Here is an 18,703-nt window from a genome sequence, read left to right as displayed (position 1 = left end):
GCCGTGTGCTTTTGTACACATGTATTGTTTATGTTTATACTTAATTGTGTTCTTAATTTTAATTTTGGGTGACACAGTTTAATCGAAAGTGTTCCCAAGATACAAAACACTCGGTCGACCGCACTACTTAAAAGAACGACCAAATAAATAAAACGAGCATATTCCGCATTTAAAATTATTTTTTATGCTTTAAATATATTAATAATAGTGATGTTTTATTTAGTTTCTAGTGAATTGAAAGATTAGTTATACATTCAGTCTTCGAAATCACTTACTTTATCATGCTCTAACGAATACCTACATCATTCATAATTCATATCAAATTCACGCTAATCTATCACCATTTACGAATACAATTACCATTTCTAATCTCCTAGGATTTCTCGTAAATTTGATTAGACTCTCATAAACTCACATCAATCAACATTGTGTAGGTATATAAAAAGTTTTATTAATGAAGTCAGAGTGGAAGGAAAATGGCTTGTAAAATTGCGATTTCCGACCGATTATGCGCACGCTTTTCAACTTTTCAACTGGAACTACATAGTTTATTGTTGTGCATGCGATGGCCGATTCTATACTGACACTAGTAAAAATGGAACAAAACTTCATGTAAACGAGTATACTAATATCGAATAGGTATTGCAACGACAACAAGCCTACCTACCAAAGGCCAGTTGAGAATGTTAATATGTAGTTAGTTAGTACTTATAGCCCTCGATCTATTTTGTCGGATGTTCAGACAAGAACAACCAAAGTTTAAGGAAATAATTAAATGCCATTCACTATCATCTAATCTCATTGAAACTCTCAGATTTCTTGCCCAAACATGTGTACACACCAGGTACAAACAATCGTTATAAAGACTTAATGCATTTGAATCGGTTGAATATGAATATCATTAACTTTTGTATAGGAACAATAATAGGTAGTAGTTACAAAAACTTATCAAACTTGAATACTAATTACTATTCGTTGTAGCTGTGTATTGCCGCGTATACATGACCACCAATTATGTACATTAACATAAAATACCTACTTAACTAATAACTAGAGCACAGAAATGTTGTTATCAAGCTTTTCAAATGGTAAGATTAATAAGGCGGTTACACACTGCAACTGAAGCCGCAGTCAAAAAGTAATATCAGCGTAACAATTAGCCTTAAAATAGGTGTTGAAATTTTTTTTTACCTGAATTGTACTCTAAAGATAGCAGCTGGAACCCAGACGTCTGAACAACTATTTCTCAAATATCATCAGATTTGTTTTGTCAGACAAGTAGGCGATCATACATATATGTGGCGTTCCATGCCAAAAGGGTCCTTATGCTCCATGTGCATAAAGACCCATGGAAAGCCACATATTAACGCTTGATACAGTCATCCAATTCTCATTATCGTATCTATGTAGATCAAAATAGAACGAACTTTTACAACGGGCGAAAAATTTCAATTGTGGGCAAATTATCTTTTTATGAAGTCTGCTTAACGTCGTTGAGTGCATATTAAAAAGCTGAATGTAAGATGACCGGACTTTCACATATCGCTGTTATTATGGGGCCATAAAAAAGCCTTTCAGCTTCGACAATAGCAATATTAATAAGTATTAGATTTTCGAATAATAAAAGTAAAGATGACTTTCATTTCTCAGGTGAATATAAAAATTAAATAAGTTTTCCAAATATCGTTCCGATTAATTTACATTACGACAATACACTTTGTTGAATCGTTTAATCGTTCATAATAACTGGTGCGAGATTTGTAACATTGTCGGTTTATTCATAGACATCTTGTGAATCCAATATAGGTATTTACTACGAATAGAAGTTAAGCACACGGGGCCTGTAGCCTAAATTATTTAAAATGGACTTTTTGCACAGACGTATCTAGTTGAGCTATAAGTATAAACTAAGTATGCTTATAAAAACTTTATACATGCGCAATCGTGAGATGAATAGCTGGACAAAGTGGACAATAACGCTACTCTCATTAGTTTTTGCGTTTTCGCGTGACCCGGTTTTGTCCGTGTTCGTTTTATTGCCACAAATTTTCCTTTCGCATCTCTGATTCTTCGCGAACGTGCTGCGGAGTGCGCTTATTGCGAATCGGGATCCAATCACAAATAGATCGCCACTGATATCTTCATATCAAACCATCAGAAGACTAAAAGTCTTATGTAACTATGGACTCCGTAGCCACATCAAACGTATAGACCGGTATTCCGCACTCCATTACATTGGCAAGTGCTAAATTAATAGATTATTTTTATTTGCACTCTGTTTTTTACCGCCGCACCGCAATCAAGTACTGTCAGGTTTAATAGATCTTTTAATGATATATATTCGTTACGTATAGTTACGTAGAGATGACTTTTAAATGAACTATTAGTTAGTGTCAAGGACCTCTCGTACATTAAACGTATAAAGGTAAACAAAGCGAAGAATAATGAGCTGAATCATACACTTTACTTGTAATGTCAAATGTCTAAAATTATGCAACTACTGAGAAAACGGTAGATTCAATGGACTGGAAACCAAGAAACTAATTTATTATGAAAACCATTAAACCATTTTGTGGCTATTTCTTTTCTACTTATGCAAAATTTACTATTAACGTAACGGGACACTTATTTAGTTATTTTTTCAGGAAGTAGCTCGTTTTTCTTTTACTTACTTTTGAATGTATTATCTCAAGCTTTACCAGTAAACCGTTGTAAAGGCATCTATTATCCAACGTAGTGGCCATTACAAAGATAATTAGTTTGAATTAAAGTATGTATGTAGAATACAGCAGCAAATTATGGGATGGTTAACGTTACACTTACAACGGGATAGCTTTCGGTTAGTTCGATAATTAAAGTTATTTTAATTAAATTTCATTTTGTTATATACATAATTACTTAACACAACCGTTCGTGGTTCACGTTTATTAGTATGCTTAATAATATCCTACATTATTGCGACTCCACGTCCACGGTTCTATAGTTGGATAGTTCGGCGAGTTTTTTGAAATGTCCATTACGCTTTTTGCTCGCCGGTGGTCTGACAGCGACGGCCGGGCCGCCTCGCTAATGTGTGAAAACACTCGCGTGCTCGCAGGACCATTCGCAACGCTTATCGAGAACTCGGCTCAAGGGTACCACGAAAAGTTAAATATATATGTGTAACATTCGTGCATAATCTTAGTTCACACTTATACTGGTTTGTTAACATAAAAACTAAAAACATTTACTGAAATCCTCTCAAGCCATGCAGACTTGTCCGAACTCCGATTGCAAGTAATTTTTACGGATCTAAGGGTCAAGATAAACTATTAAGTACAGTCCGAAATATTAATGCGAACAGGCACAAATAGAATCAATTAGCTTGCTAACTTGCCATACATATACCGTTATGTTTAGACCGATGTTTTGACACTTACATCCATTAAATATTTAGCAACCTTCCCATATAAATATTGCACTGGTAAGAATAATTTAAGCTGTTTGAAGCAATGGTTTATGATTCCTTTTATTCGGGTAAGTATTTTTATTTCAACTATATAATCATATATAAATCTTACAGACTGTAACTGTATAACTAATATCAAACCCATTAGTCCCAATAGAAAGATAAAATTACTCAAGGATTTAGAAATGAAATTCTCTCGATAAAAATACAGAATATGATTATTTAAGTAGGTACATTATTAAAAGAAACAGTACATACCTAAATGGTTACAAAAATGCTAAACAGAGACACACCGATGTATTTAATCCCGTAGTATTATTATTTACCTATTATGGAACGGGTCTAAAATATTCATAAGAAAAGAAAGGTGTTACTAGAAATAAAGCAAACAATTTCAAAATGATACGCTTCTATTGCGGCCAGTTATGATCCCCCGCAGCGATTAGGGATCGAGTGAGATTAATTTATTCTAGATAAGGTAAGAGCTGTGGGCGATTCCAGAATGCCAGTGATCATTGCATGATTGCGACTATTTCCATACGCCTGGAGGCAAAACAAAAGCGCATTCAATCGTATGAAATGTATATAAAATCAAAGCCCACCTAAACATCTTTAATGTGTTAACCTATGTGTTTAATATATATGTATATACACATTACTATTTTAATGGTTAGCGTACCCACCTGAGTGCACTCTAGAGAAACAGAAATATGTTATCTTGTATTAATTATTTTAAAATACATAAATTGTACCCATTCTAATTGCTTTTGACTATATATATAATTACGACTATAAATAATTATACAACTTTGGGATTCATCATACAAAGAGTTTTTGAAACGTTTAGCCTATATATGTACTCGGTCAGGTCATGTAAGTAATAGGTAATGAAAAACTTTAGATTAAACGCCGAAATCGCGAATATAATTGGCTCTGGTCTGGCATTAGTCAATGAATAAAGAATGAATGAATAAAAGTATAAAGCCCCGCATTCACACTCCTAGCTTGTAGTCCGCCTCGTAGTCCGCCTCGTTGGGTAGGATTGTGTATGGGGGTTGCGGACTACGAGCCGTCCTACCGTTTAGCCGTTTGTAGGACGGCTCGTAGTCCGCAACCCCCATACACAATCCTACCCAACGAGGCGGACTACAAGGTAGGAGTGTGAATGCGGGGCTTTAGGGATATGTTTAACTAATTTAACTGGGTATACCGTGTAGGTTCCAATACTTATAAATATTATTCCGTTATCAATTTCTGGATGACTCACACAGCACATGATTCATATAAACGAAGCTAATGGGAAAAGTAGCCATCTCATAAACTCATTAACCTTTTGACATGGAAGTGGTCTCATAACTTGACGTTAATTGATCGCGTTAAAACGTGATCAACGCTCGTAAAGGCTCTTGCAGGTATGGCAAAGACCCTCGCTGCGCTCGAAACGTTTTTTTGCTCGCGGAAATCTCTTCAACCATAAATGGTATTTCCTACGGATTAATATTCGCTGTAGTTCCAGGATCTAAATTCTGGTATAGTTAACAATAGGGCGTTTGCAGAAAATAATAAGTACATATAGAATTTTTACTTTTTTCAGGACATACTTGGTTTTAAGGGAAAAAAGTTTCAGTTTTCTAATATTTAGGAATTATAGGTACATGATGTTAATTTAGTCACCTGCAATAATTTACGGGGTGAATAATATAGGTCATACTGCAACATTTTGGTAGGCTGATGTTCATATTTTGTATGGGTGAGTCAATTTTTACCGCGATTTCGGGGTTGGTCCCATAGTAAAAGTTGCTCAGTAGGTATGACCTATATATTCACCCAGTAAATTATTTCAGGTGACTAAATTAACCTTTATATAGTTAGACAATCCACCAGTTCCTACTTCCTACTTACATTGCTGATGTATTTTTTTTTACATTTTCTATAATTTATAAGCAATAAGATTAAAGATTTTAATACATTATCTGTCTCTTCGTGTGAAGTTACAACTGCCATCCACATCAACATCGGCACTGTCCATAAAATCGGGCGCAGCCGCCATATTACAAGCTGTCATGAAAACAGGTGGAATATGGGCAGATATGTTACGGGGCCCTATCTGGACACTATCCACGTCGTTAGCACACAATGCGCCGCAACTCAATAACGAACCTATTTGAATTCAATGCAATTTACAGTTATCTGATAAGGGAGCAGCTAACGACTCCTAACGACGATAGTGTTTCCGATGGCTTCTGGTCCATTCCACATCTAGTTAAATATCAGACTTTTCATGCCAAGCATACCGGAAAGTTTATTCAATAACAAAACGTATAAACTATTATTAAAATTAAGTATAAACTAAATAAATTAAATTTTCGCAAAATTTCCAGTGTGGCTTCCCCAGCCTTTTTGGCGTCCACTCATAGCACGTCTGGTCTCATAGGAAATATCTTATGGGCTTTGCCCATAAACTGTGAGATCGCGGGCTTTGGGGACGCCAAAGATGCTTTTAAAATTTCTTGCCCAGGCAAACAATTTCCAGACAACCCAAATTCACAAAGGAGTTGGGATAATGTTTACTGTGATTTAACTTACAATACTCTCCTAAATAACTGTACAGGTCCAGACCGCGCGAGGCTTTTGGCGGTCGGAGCCCGGGAAGCCGGTTACTGGCTACATGCCCATCCTTCGCCCAATACTGATACTTTCTTGGATCCGGCCTCCCTTAGACTGGCGACTGGTTTGCGACTCGGTGTTTCGGTGTGTACGCCACACGTATGCTCTTGTGGCACGGACGTGGACCGACTGGGACACCACGGATTATCTTGTCAAAAAAGTGCAGGCCGTTTTTCGAGACATGCGACGCTTAATGACATAGTCCGTCGGTCTCTTGCCACCATCGGCACCATCAATGTGCCTGCTCTTCTTGAGCCGACTGGCATTATCAGAGATGATGGCAAGAGGCCCGATGGGGTGTCTTTAGTTCCTTGGAGCTTGGGACGGATGTTAGTGTGGGATGCTACCTGCGTAGACACACTGGCACCGTCCCACCTCCAACGGACTACTGTAAAAGCGGGCGGAGCGGCGGAAAGCGCCGAAATTCTAAAACGTAACAAATATAAGAGCCTCGGTAGAGAGTACCATTTTGTACCATTTGGAGTTGAAACTCTAGGTCCATGGGGTCCCAGCGCGCATAAGTTGTTCGCAGAAATCGCGAAGCGTCTGGTAGACGTAACTGGTGACCGAAGAGCTGGCGGCTACCTCGCACAACGTATCAGCATTGCGATACAGCGAGGAAATGCCGCCAGCATCCTTGGTACAATGCCTCAAGGGCCTATTTTAGATTTAAGCTAGTTATTAATTTCGTTTAGTAGTACCACTGTATATATATTGTATGTAAATAAATGATTTATACATAAATAAATTAAAATTAATAAAATAAATAATTAAAACTTAATACCCACCTATCTTAGGTCCCCCAGATCTGTCCCCTGCGGAAGGGTGCCCATAAGGCTGGCTACATTCCCACGCTGAATAGCTATGCCTATTCTTTGGCCTAGGAATGAGCCAGCCCTAGAGGGTCACCCGTGGTTTCAAATAGTCTTTTTTTTAGGCCCTTAAAAAGATTGTGAGCGTCACGACACCACGGCCCCAGGGTCTCTACCGCGAACGCCGCAAATATGTGGCGGTGTGGTGTATCAAAGACCAGCATATTTGCGGCGTTTTAGGGTTTCAGCACTTTCAGCCGCTGCCGCCACCCCGCCAGCTCTCTGGGACGAGGCGAATATACCTAGAAAATTGATATTTTGTTTGTTTTTATTATACGACAATTTTACACAAATCGATCTAGTCCCACAGTAAGCTCAATAAGGCTTGTGTTGTGGGTACTAGTTGTCTGCTTCGTAGCTTGATCACTAATACTAGGAGGCCGGCAGCTATTTATTATTTCGCTATCGCTTCAATAAGCTGCATTCTGATTGAAATGTAACATCATTTTAATGTCATGTAAACCAAGATATAACCAAGGTTGTGGTGGCAACGTACCAACCTATACTTTTCACTACTATGACAGTTGTCACCTGACAGAGTCAATTCCCAATTGCTGGCCCAACAAGTAAATATGTATTCACGCTACGTACTGTCCTTATATTACGTATCGACCCGGAAATATACAGAGAATTGTCAGTGTCAGTGAAATAGTCGCCAAATTATACTAATCCGTATAAAAGACATCAACGCGTTTGGTTGAAAATTATCAGTGTATACTTTTCATTTATTAACATACACTTATTATTCAAAAGAAGAAATACTGCTAAAAAACAGGGATACAGGAAAGAACGAAACAACTCAAGATCAAGAGAAACGGGCAAACTTTGCAGAGATTATGCACAATTTATCTGGCTTAAAAAAAAACAGATCACTCAATGCGAGGCATTTATATTGAATAAAAATAAGGGTTTTATTTAATCAACTAGGTACCCTATACAATAAACTATACGACATACTTAACAGTTATGTTTAATAGTTATTAAGTATATTGGTTTCCTATTGTCTGTAGTAATAATATACAATCATACATAATTAAAACATGTCTCACATTAGTAACTTGCGACAAACATGAACGCCAACATTAACTCAACACAACAGTTAATACGAACCCAACGGTACTTTACTTTTTGTCACATGATTGCTTAATAAGATGCTTAGTTTATTAAAGAATATTCAATGCAACCTTCCGATGCACTGCGCACGCACACTCCGCTCTGTTTCACACGATCACGCACACAAATATAAGCCCTAACACTATACAAATACGGCGCATTAATCCAATTACAGTCATGTGAAACAACGCACTAATTAGCCATTTAACATTGTTTAGAGTGCATCTAAAACTAGGGCTTAAAGCAATGCTACAGGAAATAAGACTTTAATAACGCAATGATAAGAATTCAAACCGCAACCGGATCAAACCACAAGCGCTTCTGTGAAACTGTTATAATAATAAACCCACAAAATAAACTCTAAACTAGGCACACATAGTTGTTTTTAGGGTAATCGCTGACACATAGTCTTAGAAACTGTGTGATAATCAAGCTCGTTTCAAAATCGTCTTTAATCCTCAAAGATTAGGGTTGTATTTGGAGTGTGGGCGGGATCGGTAGTGCAACCGACGGGCTCGAATGCACCGCGGTTTCCGCGGCGTGCCATTGTGTTGCACTGTTATCTCGGATATGTGTCAGTGTTATAAGATCGACGCCGTCACGCTGCGGGTGTCGTCAGATAACTCGACGCCTTTACCGTAATCCGGTTTGATGCCGGCTCCAGATTGTGAACAAATCTATTTACCAAAAAATATAACATTATCTATTAGAACAGTAACACCGTGACGATGTTGTCTTAAAACAGTATCCAATACTCAATGTGCAATGGCCTGGCTACCAATTGATTATCTTTATTGGCTTTTACATTTTATTATAGGGATCCTGCCATTCCTGCCAGTTAACACGTGCGTAAAGTCTACACTTAGAGATTAGAGACGGCATAAATTATACAGTTGATACTACAATGTATGTACATTTATTTACGATAACTATCCTCATTACAATACAACACAATCATGAAAAAACACTGTGTTTAAAATACCCTTCAACGCCGTTAAATTGTTTTATTACCCATTTCATCCATCATTAAACTCATCTATAAAATCGTTGTTTTTTCGTAGCAGCGAGTAGCGGGCGGGACCTTTACAAGATTAATGCCCCATTGAGGTATCATTAATCGATACATCGGATCGAATCTATCGACTGCCATCATCGAGTTATAAAACGATTGAAGCGCACTTTCACGGAAAATCGACTATTTTCTAGCCCAGTTTCGTCCAATGCTTTCTACAAGCCTTTCATGGGATTTCATTATTTTGATCAGCGCTAATCAAGCATGACGGTGAAGAAAGTAGGAACAGACGTTTAATCGATTCGCATTAGCAACTAAGTAATCGTATCACGATATGGTTCTAAATCGATCTACTTTAGGACGAATGGAGTACGTAAATACGTCTAACGTCTGTTATTAGTTTTTATCTATGTAGTTATAAGCAAAATTATTTAGATTTTAGAGTTGAAACAGATGTTTCTAAATTGAATGTAGAAAGAAAAAGTGCCCAAATTGGGTTAATATTCAATAAATTCGACCCAAAATTTAAATGTCATGCGCGAAACTTTAATATAATGACGTGTCGTTGGTCGAAAGCGATGCGCGCGCGCCCCGCTGCCACACTTGCGCCGGCACGCGCACGCGCCGAGCATCCAACCGCCGCCATCTGCATACAAGGGTCATTCATTTAAATTACCATACTTGTATTTTCTTTTAGGCCGACCACGAGTCACAATTGAATACAAAACGTCACTAAAAGTAAAGAAAGTACCTACTGCCTACTTTTATAGAGAACCTAACCACAACATACTTGTTTTAATACCTAAAATACTAGAGATGCCATGAATATTCGGCAAATATTCGGTATTTGGCCTATTCGTCCACATTGCCGAATATCAGTATTCGGCCGAATACCGAATATCTCTTACACCTACCTAAAAAGATAAATTACACAATAAAAATAACCGCGAACCACTAAATTTAATGTACAAAATGTTTTCTTGGAAAGTTGTTAAATAGGAAGACGGTTTTTTTTAGCATTTGTTGGTTACTAATAATATTATTTTTATCATGGGTTCGATTTTGATTCTGTGTCTATATTCACTAGTTCTGAGCAACAAAGATTAAATCTTAGTAAACGTTGTGCTTTGTTGGCAAATAGTTTTCGTAATAAATGTGACTCAAAATGTACAAATGTCATGCCGAATATTCGGTGCTTCAGCCGAGAGAGGGGCCGAATATTCGGTATTCGGCCAAAACCACTATTCGGGGCATCTCTATAAAATACTCGTAAATATTCCTAAGGTGTTTACTAATAACCAACGACTTGTCTACACAATGTACACACATTACTTTTACAATGCAATTTATTATTAAGTATAATATAATAGCTCTGCATGTTTTCATCTTCTGTGTTAAAAAACAAGATTTCTAATAACATATTCGTAATTTGACGTGAACTTTCATCTCAAATTACGATTTCTCGAAGTTAACACAATACCGGGGTAAGTCTTGTTTGTATTGGCTTTCCGGTTGACCTGCATTAGCGTCAAGTTCGAACCAATTACAGCGACCACGGCACGGAACCAGAATTAGATTAAGAATAGCATCCGAACTTTTATAATCTGTTTTGATTTGATATTCATTTAAACTTACTCTCAGGGCAAAGGTAGACAAATCATATTGAACAACTTTTAATATGGGGCAAGAAATAGTGATAAAACTGATAAAATTCAGCTGTTATTTACATTTCGGCTGTTTAGCAATGTTTTCTAGTGACAGACATTTTTTTTTTCGATAATAAGGTTGGTCCCATAGATCCCATAGTGAAAGTTGTTCAGTCTGTATCTTGCTCTAAAACACAAGTTAAGTAAAATCGAGCGAAATGCAATGGGATATAAGCAAAAACAAGTCAAGTTCAGATTTTAAATTATGGTTGCCGCTCTAGCGCCGAGTAATGAGAGATGCACACGTCGAAAGTCCTTACTATTATACTACGACGTTACATCCTCAAGATTTATTGTCACTCTGTAGTTCACTCTCAATGTATCAGGCATTGCACATTAGTTTAAAGCTATAAAATAGAATAAAAAGTACTAAAATGACTACCTTCCCCCACTCCTGCCTCACCGTCACCCGGTTCTTGCGCCCGAGTTCGTGTCATTCTCTTTCTTTGTGCGGGCATTGCAACATCGTGTTACGTAACTTAGTCATTCCGAAATATCGTATCCTTTTCTTTGGATCGCACAAAGCAGTTATAATGGGAAAACGTAAACGTAAGGATAAAAATCGTCATTTAAAAGAAAAGATTAGGCGATTAGAAGATCGACTCAACCGTTGTTCATCATCAGACTCGGCAACAGACGAAGGTTAGTGTCTTTTTTGTTTAAATAGAACAATAGTAAGTACCTAATGAATTCAAACTATCATGCATTAATTGTCACTACGACAAAATACTGTGGAATGCGTAATAAATTGAATCTACCCTCTTAAATCGGAGAAAAACTTAATGCTTCGATTCAAACTCGAACGAATCTATATAAACAAAGATTCTTTTTTTTTATGTCCTTTGTACTGTTACCGGATTATCAATGTTCGTTGTTTACTTTATTAAAAATTACATTTTAGGTAGTAATGGTTCTGTAAACGAAAGATTTTCATCGTATAACATGGACATTAGATAATAAATAGTTTAATGTCATAACATAAACTTGTTAAAAGTATTAAAAGGTTACTCGAGCCATTTTAAGCCTAGATATGCCAACTAGCAGTCCCGCGTCATAGCATGCCTATGCCCAGTGACTCAAAAGTTTCAGTCCAGCGATATAGCGAGCCTATACCCAGTGACTTAAAAACACTAGTCCAGCGGCATAGCGAGCCTATGTTCAGAGACTTAAAAATTGTTTTTTATCGTCTTTACAGAATACAATAATTATGATGGGTACTACCCAGAACCGTACGATTACCCTCACAATCCAGGTAATGAAGACGAAGTGCCCCTAATACCGTGGTCTGATTCGGAACACTCGATTCCTGATACAACGCCTAAATCGGTGATCATGCAACCTACACCGATAGCGGACCCAGCTCTTAATGCCGGCGTACCCAGTAACGTCAATGAAACGGTATCGGCTGATGCCGGTATCACCACCGAGACCGATACATCACAAACATTGCCGTCTGATATATTAGAGGCCCTCGGGGACCCGAAGGGAAAAGAAGAAATATATGGGCCAAAAATACCTGATGAAATCTCTAAACGTTGGGGCCGGGTACTCGTTGATGGCCTAGAGAAAGATGCAAAGCAAAAACTGCCTGAAAAGCACCTGATACCGGATAACTTTCGTTTGGCCAAAGCTCCTATTTTAAATCCTGAGATTATATCGGTGCTTAACGAATCAGTCAGATATCGTGACAAATTATTAGAAAAAGAGCAAAACCAACTGGGCCTAGGCATTTCTGAGCTCACAAATCTAGCTTCAGCGGTAATCAAAGAAAACTTAGATAAAGTCGAAATACTAAAGAAACTTTCTGAAGCTAGCCAGATTTTCCTAGACCTTCATCACGATCAGACCACTAGGAGAAGAAAACTCATAACCACAACTCTTGACAAAAAGTTTGTCAACATTATATCGGACGTAAAAAGGGATACCTACCTGTTTGGTGAAAACCTAGGGGAAAAAATAAAAGCCACAAAAACAGCGGAAACATCAGGGCTGCAAGTGAAGCGTAAAGAGGTCAACGCTATCGCGTCTACGTCTAGGAAATATCCCAACCAGGGAAACTGGAGGGGCCCACCCCGAACATACTACCAATACCAATTTCAACATTTTCAACGAGCACCCAGACAGGGTGGGCCGAGACCGCGCTACCCTCACCAGCAATACCGGTACCGTCCGCCAGTTCCCGATCGTCAAGCCCAATCGACGCGCAAGCCGCCCAACAAGACCCCAAAAGCCTAATAGAGGTAAATGTACCCCATGCGGGTAGACTGAAATATTTATATAATGAATGGTGTAATATTACTGACGATCAGGTAGTTTTGAGCTATGTGAAAGGACTAGTCATACCTTTCAATAGCCCAGTCATGCAAAATGTGTTTCCAGCAAATAACAATTTTAGCTTTCTAGAAATTGAGCAAATCAATTGCGAGATTAATAAATTAAAGGACTTAGGCGCGTTGATAGAGTGTAAAGATATACCTGGACAGTTTTTATCTAGTATCTTTCTTACTCCAAAACCAGATGGCTCTAATCGTTTCATACTTAATCTTAAAAACCTAAATAAACACATTGCACATCAACATTTTAAAATGGAAGATGTGCGAACGGTGACAAAGCTTATGACAAAAAACTGTTTTATGTCCACCATAGACCTAAAAGACGCATATTTTTTGATCCCAATTAATACTAAGAGCAAAAAGTTTCTGAGGTTCAAATTTCAGGGAAATACCTTTGAATTTCAGTGTTTACCTTTCGGCCTCTCCTTGGCGCCATATATATTTACCAAGTTACTCAAACCAGTGACGGCGGTTCTAAGAAGCAAAGGCTACGTACTAGCTATTTACCTAGATGATATTATATGTTTAGGCGGTACTTATGATGAATGCCTAACTTGCGCTACGGAAACCGTTAATATACTAAAAAATCTAGGTTTTGTAATAAACCAGACTAAGAGTAAATTAATACCTAGTCAAGTTCAGACTTATCTCGGTTTTGAGTTAGACTCTGTTAATATGCGTCTAGGCTTACCAAATAAGAAAAGACAAAAAACTGTAGACTGCCTCAAATATATCCACAATAAAAAATCAATCACTATACGTGATTTCGCCAAGCTTTTAGGTCAATTATGCTCAGCCTGTCCAGCGATTGCTTATGGGTGGGTTTACACCAAACCCTTAGAGCGTGAAAAATTTCTTGCTTTACAAAAATCGGGAGACAACTATGATAGCCTTATTAGTATTGGGGCTCACCTTAATCCTGACTTTATATGGTGGAAAAATAAAATTTTAACTGCATATAACCAAATCCGAGAAGGCAAATTTATTTTAGAAATTTTCTCAGACGCATCCTTGACAGGCTGGGGAGCATATTGTAACGGTGAAAGAACCGGAGGTTTTTGGAGCCCACAGGAGGCTAAAAGACACATAAATTTTCTCGAGCTGCTTGCAGCTTTTAATGGATTAAAATGTTTTGCTCGGAATCTTAACAACGTAGAAATATTACTACGCATTGACAATACCACTGCCATATCATACATAAACAAATTTGGCGGAGTACAGTATATTCATCTAAATAATATTACTCGTAAGATATGGCAGTGGTGCGAGTCCCGCCAGTTATACATATATGCGTCATACATTAAATCCAAAGACAACGTTGAGGCAGACGAAGAATCTCGTCATCGCAATATTGATACCGAATGGAGTTTATCTCCCTTAGCATTTCAAAAAATTACACGTTACTTTGGATTTCCTGAAATTGACCTGTTTGCGTCCAGATTAAATAATAAACGCCTCAAGTACATTTCATGGAAACGCGACCCTGAGGCATTTGATATTGACGCATTTACGCAAAACTGGGCTAACTTTTTCTTTTATGCTTTTCCGCCTTTCTCGCTTATTCTCAAAAGTCTGAGGAAAATCATAAATGAAAAAGCTACAGGTGTAATGGTCGTTCCGGACTGGCCCAGTCAACCCTGGTACCCAATTTTCATGAAGCTCTCCAAACATAAACCGATATATTTCAATCCCGAGCCTGAGTTGCTTCTTTCTCCTTTCAGGAAGAGACACCCTCTCTGGAGTCGCCTTTCCCTGGTGGCATCACTATTATCCGGGAAGCATTTAGAAGACAAAATCTAAATCTAGACACAATTGATATTTTAATATCATCTTTATCAAAAAACTCTTTAAATCAGTATAATAGTGGATACAAAAAGTGGTGGACGTTTTGTTCAAAAAATAACATAAGTATCTACTCCACCAATATTCCTGATATTCTTGCGTTTTTTACGGCTGAATATAACGCCGGTGCAAGTTACTCCACTTTAAATACAGTTCGTTCTGCACTTTCCTTGATATTGGGCAAAAAGTTCAGTAATGATGAAAGGGTCGCTAGGTTCATAAAAGGTGTTTTTAAAACAAAACCTGCGTTTCCAAAATATCAGTCAACCTGGGACCCTAATCTAGTTTTAGACCAAGTCTGTAATTGGCATCCTAATGAGGACTTGCCTTTAGAAAGAATTACAAAAAAGTTGGTAGCTCTTCTTGCGTTGTCTACAGGACAACGTATGCAGACGCTAGCCCTTATTAGCTTATCCAATATCAAGGTAAATGAAAAGAATATTGAAATTGTAATTAATGACCTAATTAAAACTTCAGCTCCGGGTAGATCTATGCCCCGGCTAATTATTCCATTTTTTCCTCATAAGGTCGAGGTATGTCCCGCTAAATGCCTAATTGCATATATGGAAAAGACCACTCAATTTAGACATTTAACCAAAACAGACAAGTTGATTTTAACAACAAAAAGTCCAGTCCACAACGCGAGCCCTTCAACCATTAGCCGTTGGATAAAGTCTGTATTGGCAGCAAGCGGAATAGATACTTCAGTTTTTTCAGCCTACAGTTGTCGTCATGCGTCTACATCAGCAGCCAGTCGAAAAGGGGTATCTGTAGACCTTATCAAAAAGTCAGCTGGCTGGTCAAAGAATTCTCTGGTATTCGCAAAGTTTTATAATAGGCCGGTAATTGAAGAAGATAGCAACATTTTTGCAGAGGCTGTATGTAATGGGGACAATGATACTGTAGTACAAGTCGTTGATTAGTAAATACCTAGTATTAGTTTACTATAATAGGCACTGTATGTAATTTAACGAATTAATGCTAAATTCGAAAATACAAATTTGATTACACATATACATTTATTTTATTCGGTCTTGCTACTTTCCCTTAAGTGCCAGTTTTTGCTCGGCGCTAAACATCTACAGAGTGACAATAAATCTTGAGGATGTAACGTCGTAGTATAATTTAAGGTTAAACAAACTTACCTGAAGTGAAGTTTGACCATAATTATACGAGACGTTACATCCGAAAAGATTTATCACCCGCCCTGCCCTGCAATTTTTTTCTCCGAGGCTCAAAAAATGATACCCAAAACTGTCGCAAAATGGCACTTAAGTATCTCTAAAACAATGACACGAACTCGGGCGCAAGAACCGGGTGACGGTGAGGCAGGAGTGGGGGAAGGTAGTCATTTTAGTACTTTTTATTCTATTTTCTAGCTTTAAACTAATGTGCAATGCCTGATACATTGAGAGTGAACTACAGAGTGACAATAAATCTTTTCGGATGTAACGTCTCGTATAATTATGGTCAAACTTCACTTCAGGTAAGTTTGTTTAACCTTAAAATAATGGCGCATCGACCCAATAGCCGAGTTATACAGAAGACAATTACCCAGCTAACTATCCGAATACCGAACGGTAACTCGGGATTACAAAAACTCAATTCATGCATCGGTTCGAGAAAGAAATTATCGAACTGTTACTCAATTTAGGAACTCTACACGCGTAGTGTCCGGCAACAAAGGCACGGGCCGCGACGCTCGTATTTCAATAACAACCGAAACGAGATCGGAAATACTCGGACTTTCTAAGTCGGATGCTCTAAACGAACGCATTTCACGGACAAAGAAGCATTGTTTAGATTGAATATCTTATAGAAAACATCTAGGTTGTCGACGTTGTCGTTGACAACCAGTGACAGGTTAAACGCTGCTCATTTGTTTAGTGATAATCCAGCGCCACACGACGCCTAATGGCGAGGAGATGAATTACCCGTGAAGATTATCTCTTTCTAGTCTACTGACATTAAAGTACTTAGCGAGTTATATAAGTGCGATTTTCACAATGAAACAAAGCTGGTAATTTTGCAAACGAAACCAAAAGCAGAAACATATACCTACAGGTTTCCGTGGGCTATTTTGTTTACTTTTTAACAAGTCACAAAAGAAGTTGCTCAAATGATGTGGAAAGCTTGTTACGAGTAAACTAAATGCATATTAAACGGCAAAGAACATACGCAAGTTTTTTGTTCTCACATAAGCTGTTTGACTGGGAAATGCGTATTGTGAGTGGCTCTGCAGTTGTGAGAAAAGCGAGTTAGCCTGAATGTGATTGCAAAAAAGTTGGTCAAACGACTGTTCGCATCACGTCGTTAGGGCTACTGCCTGCAAGCCGCCGCCGTAGGATAGCTTTCCCATGATAAAAGTACTAAGTAACGACATGATTATCACAAATTGGCATAATTGAAGAAAAACCGGATTTATCTAACTGAGGTTAGGCGGAAAAAGCAGGGAGCAACGTTTATTGTAGATCTGTGGGAGATAGGTACTTTCTCTGATGGATAACAATGACTATTTTGTTCAAGAGTGCATAATCTAGAATGTAGAATCAAACCACATTGAACCAGTTCCAAAGGCATCCAATATCTCAGTATAAGTATATATCCAATATCTATTTTTGTGTAATAATCTAATAATATCGGTAGATTGAATAATACGAATTGAATCAGTTCCATCTTTGGAGGCAGCCCTTTGTTGAGGCTGGGCTCGACTTGTATCTAACGGAATCGCAGTTCGAAGTTTTTCTCGTTCAATAATATCCACGCTGTAGGTAGCTTCGACATCAATTATAATCATAACAGGAAAGGGATTAAAAAACGAAGAATTTTATTGCCGCTAATGGGGTTGAATTGAAATGAAAAACAAGCTAACCTGTTATCATGTTAATGTGTTTGTTGCTAGTTTTCGCGCCTCGCCAATTAAGCTCTGCATGTATTCTAAAGGCGTGCTGTTGCTCATTATCGATCGATCATCGATCCGATAGCTCCACATCTACTGATATGCATGAATCGGTAACTTATAACAGTTCCTAACATCCGCATTATGGAGTAATTATGTTAAAATTGCCGACGTCGGTGAGGGTAGGAAGTGAAGCGTGGAGCTAACTGTCCGGCGGATATTACGCGAATCATCGACCTAGACCTCCTGTCCTCTAGGGCCAATGGCTTCGCGAGGAATCACTCCGATATACAAAGTCTATGAGGTTACAAATCCAAAAATGCGCCTAAAGAATCATTTTAAACACGATCACTTTAGATTTAATAGTTAATTAATTGATAAACTCAGGAACCAAGTTGAATAGTACGCCCTACAAATACTTACCTTCAAAATTAAGATAAGTATTCGCAGTAGGTCCCTGTACGTTTATTTTATCTTTAGACAAATATGTATAAGTATATTACGGAGCCTTTAGTTCACCATGTATAGTTCGCACATTAAATGAGTGATACATGTCAACGGCTCGGAGAAATCTCTTATGTTCGCACAATTAATCTAAAACAATAGAGCAATTAATTAATTATACTATGTGAGACGGAAGTGTGTCAAAAACATTCATTGGGATTCAATTAAAGTCAATGCATGGCTCATTTGAAGTATGAAAACGATCTGCCGCAGGAGGTCGAAGAAACTTCAATATAGGTTAATTGTGTGAAAGAATCAATATTAATTATCGTAGTATTAACTACTATGTCATTAACAAGACCGCATG

General features: G+C 37.8%; 1 protein-coding gene and 1 long non-coding RNA gene across 2 annotated transcripts in view; one reads left to right on the top strand and one right to left on the bottom strand.

Annotated features, from left to right (window-relative positions):
• Window positions 1-18,703, bottom strand: part of LOC134795491 (uncharacterized) — a 44,272-nt gene that overhangs the window by 16,381 nt on the left and 9,188 nt on the right. The window lies entirely within an intron of this gene.
• LOC134795869 (uncharacterized) lies at window positions 12,223-15,235 on the top strand (the record flags this gene model as incomplete). The annotated part of the gene is made up of 2 exons (XM_063767799.1): window positions 12,223-13,058; window positions 14,873-15,235. A coding segment is annotated over one exon (831 nt), but the record flags the coding sequence as incomplete, so codon positions are not given.

Source organism: Cydia splendana, chromosome 12 (assembly GCF_910591565.1).
Source record: "Cydia splendana chromosome 12, ilCydSple1.2, whole genome shotgun sequence".
Classification (NCBI taxonomy): Eukaryota; Metazoa; Arthropoda; class Insecta; order Lepidoptera; family Tortricidae; genus Cydia; species Cydia splendana.
This window is presented reverse-complemented; position numbering and strand designations above follow the sequence as displayed.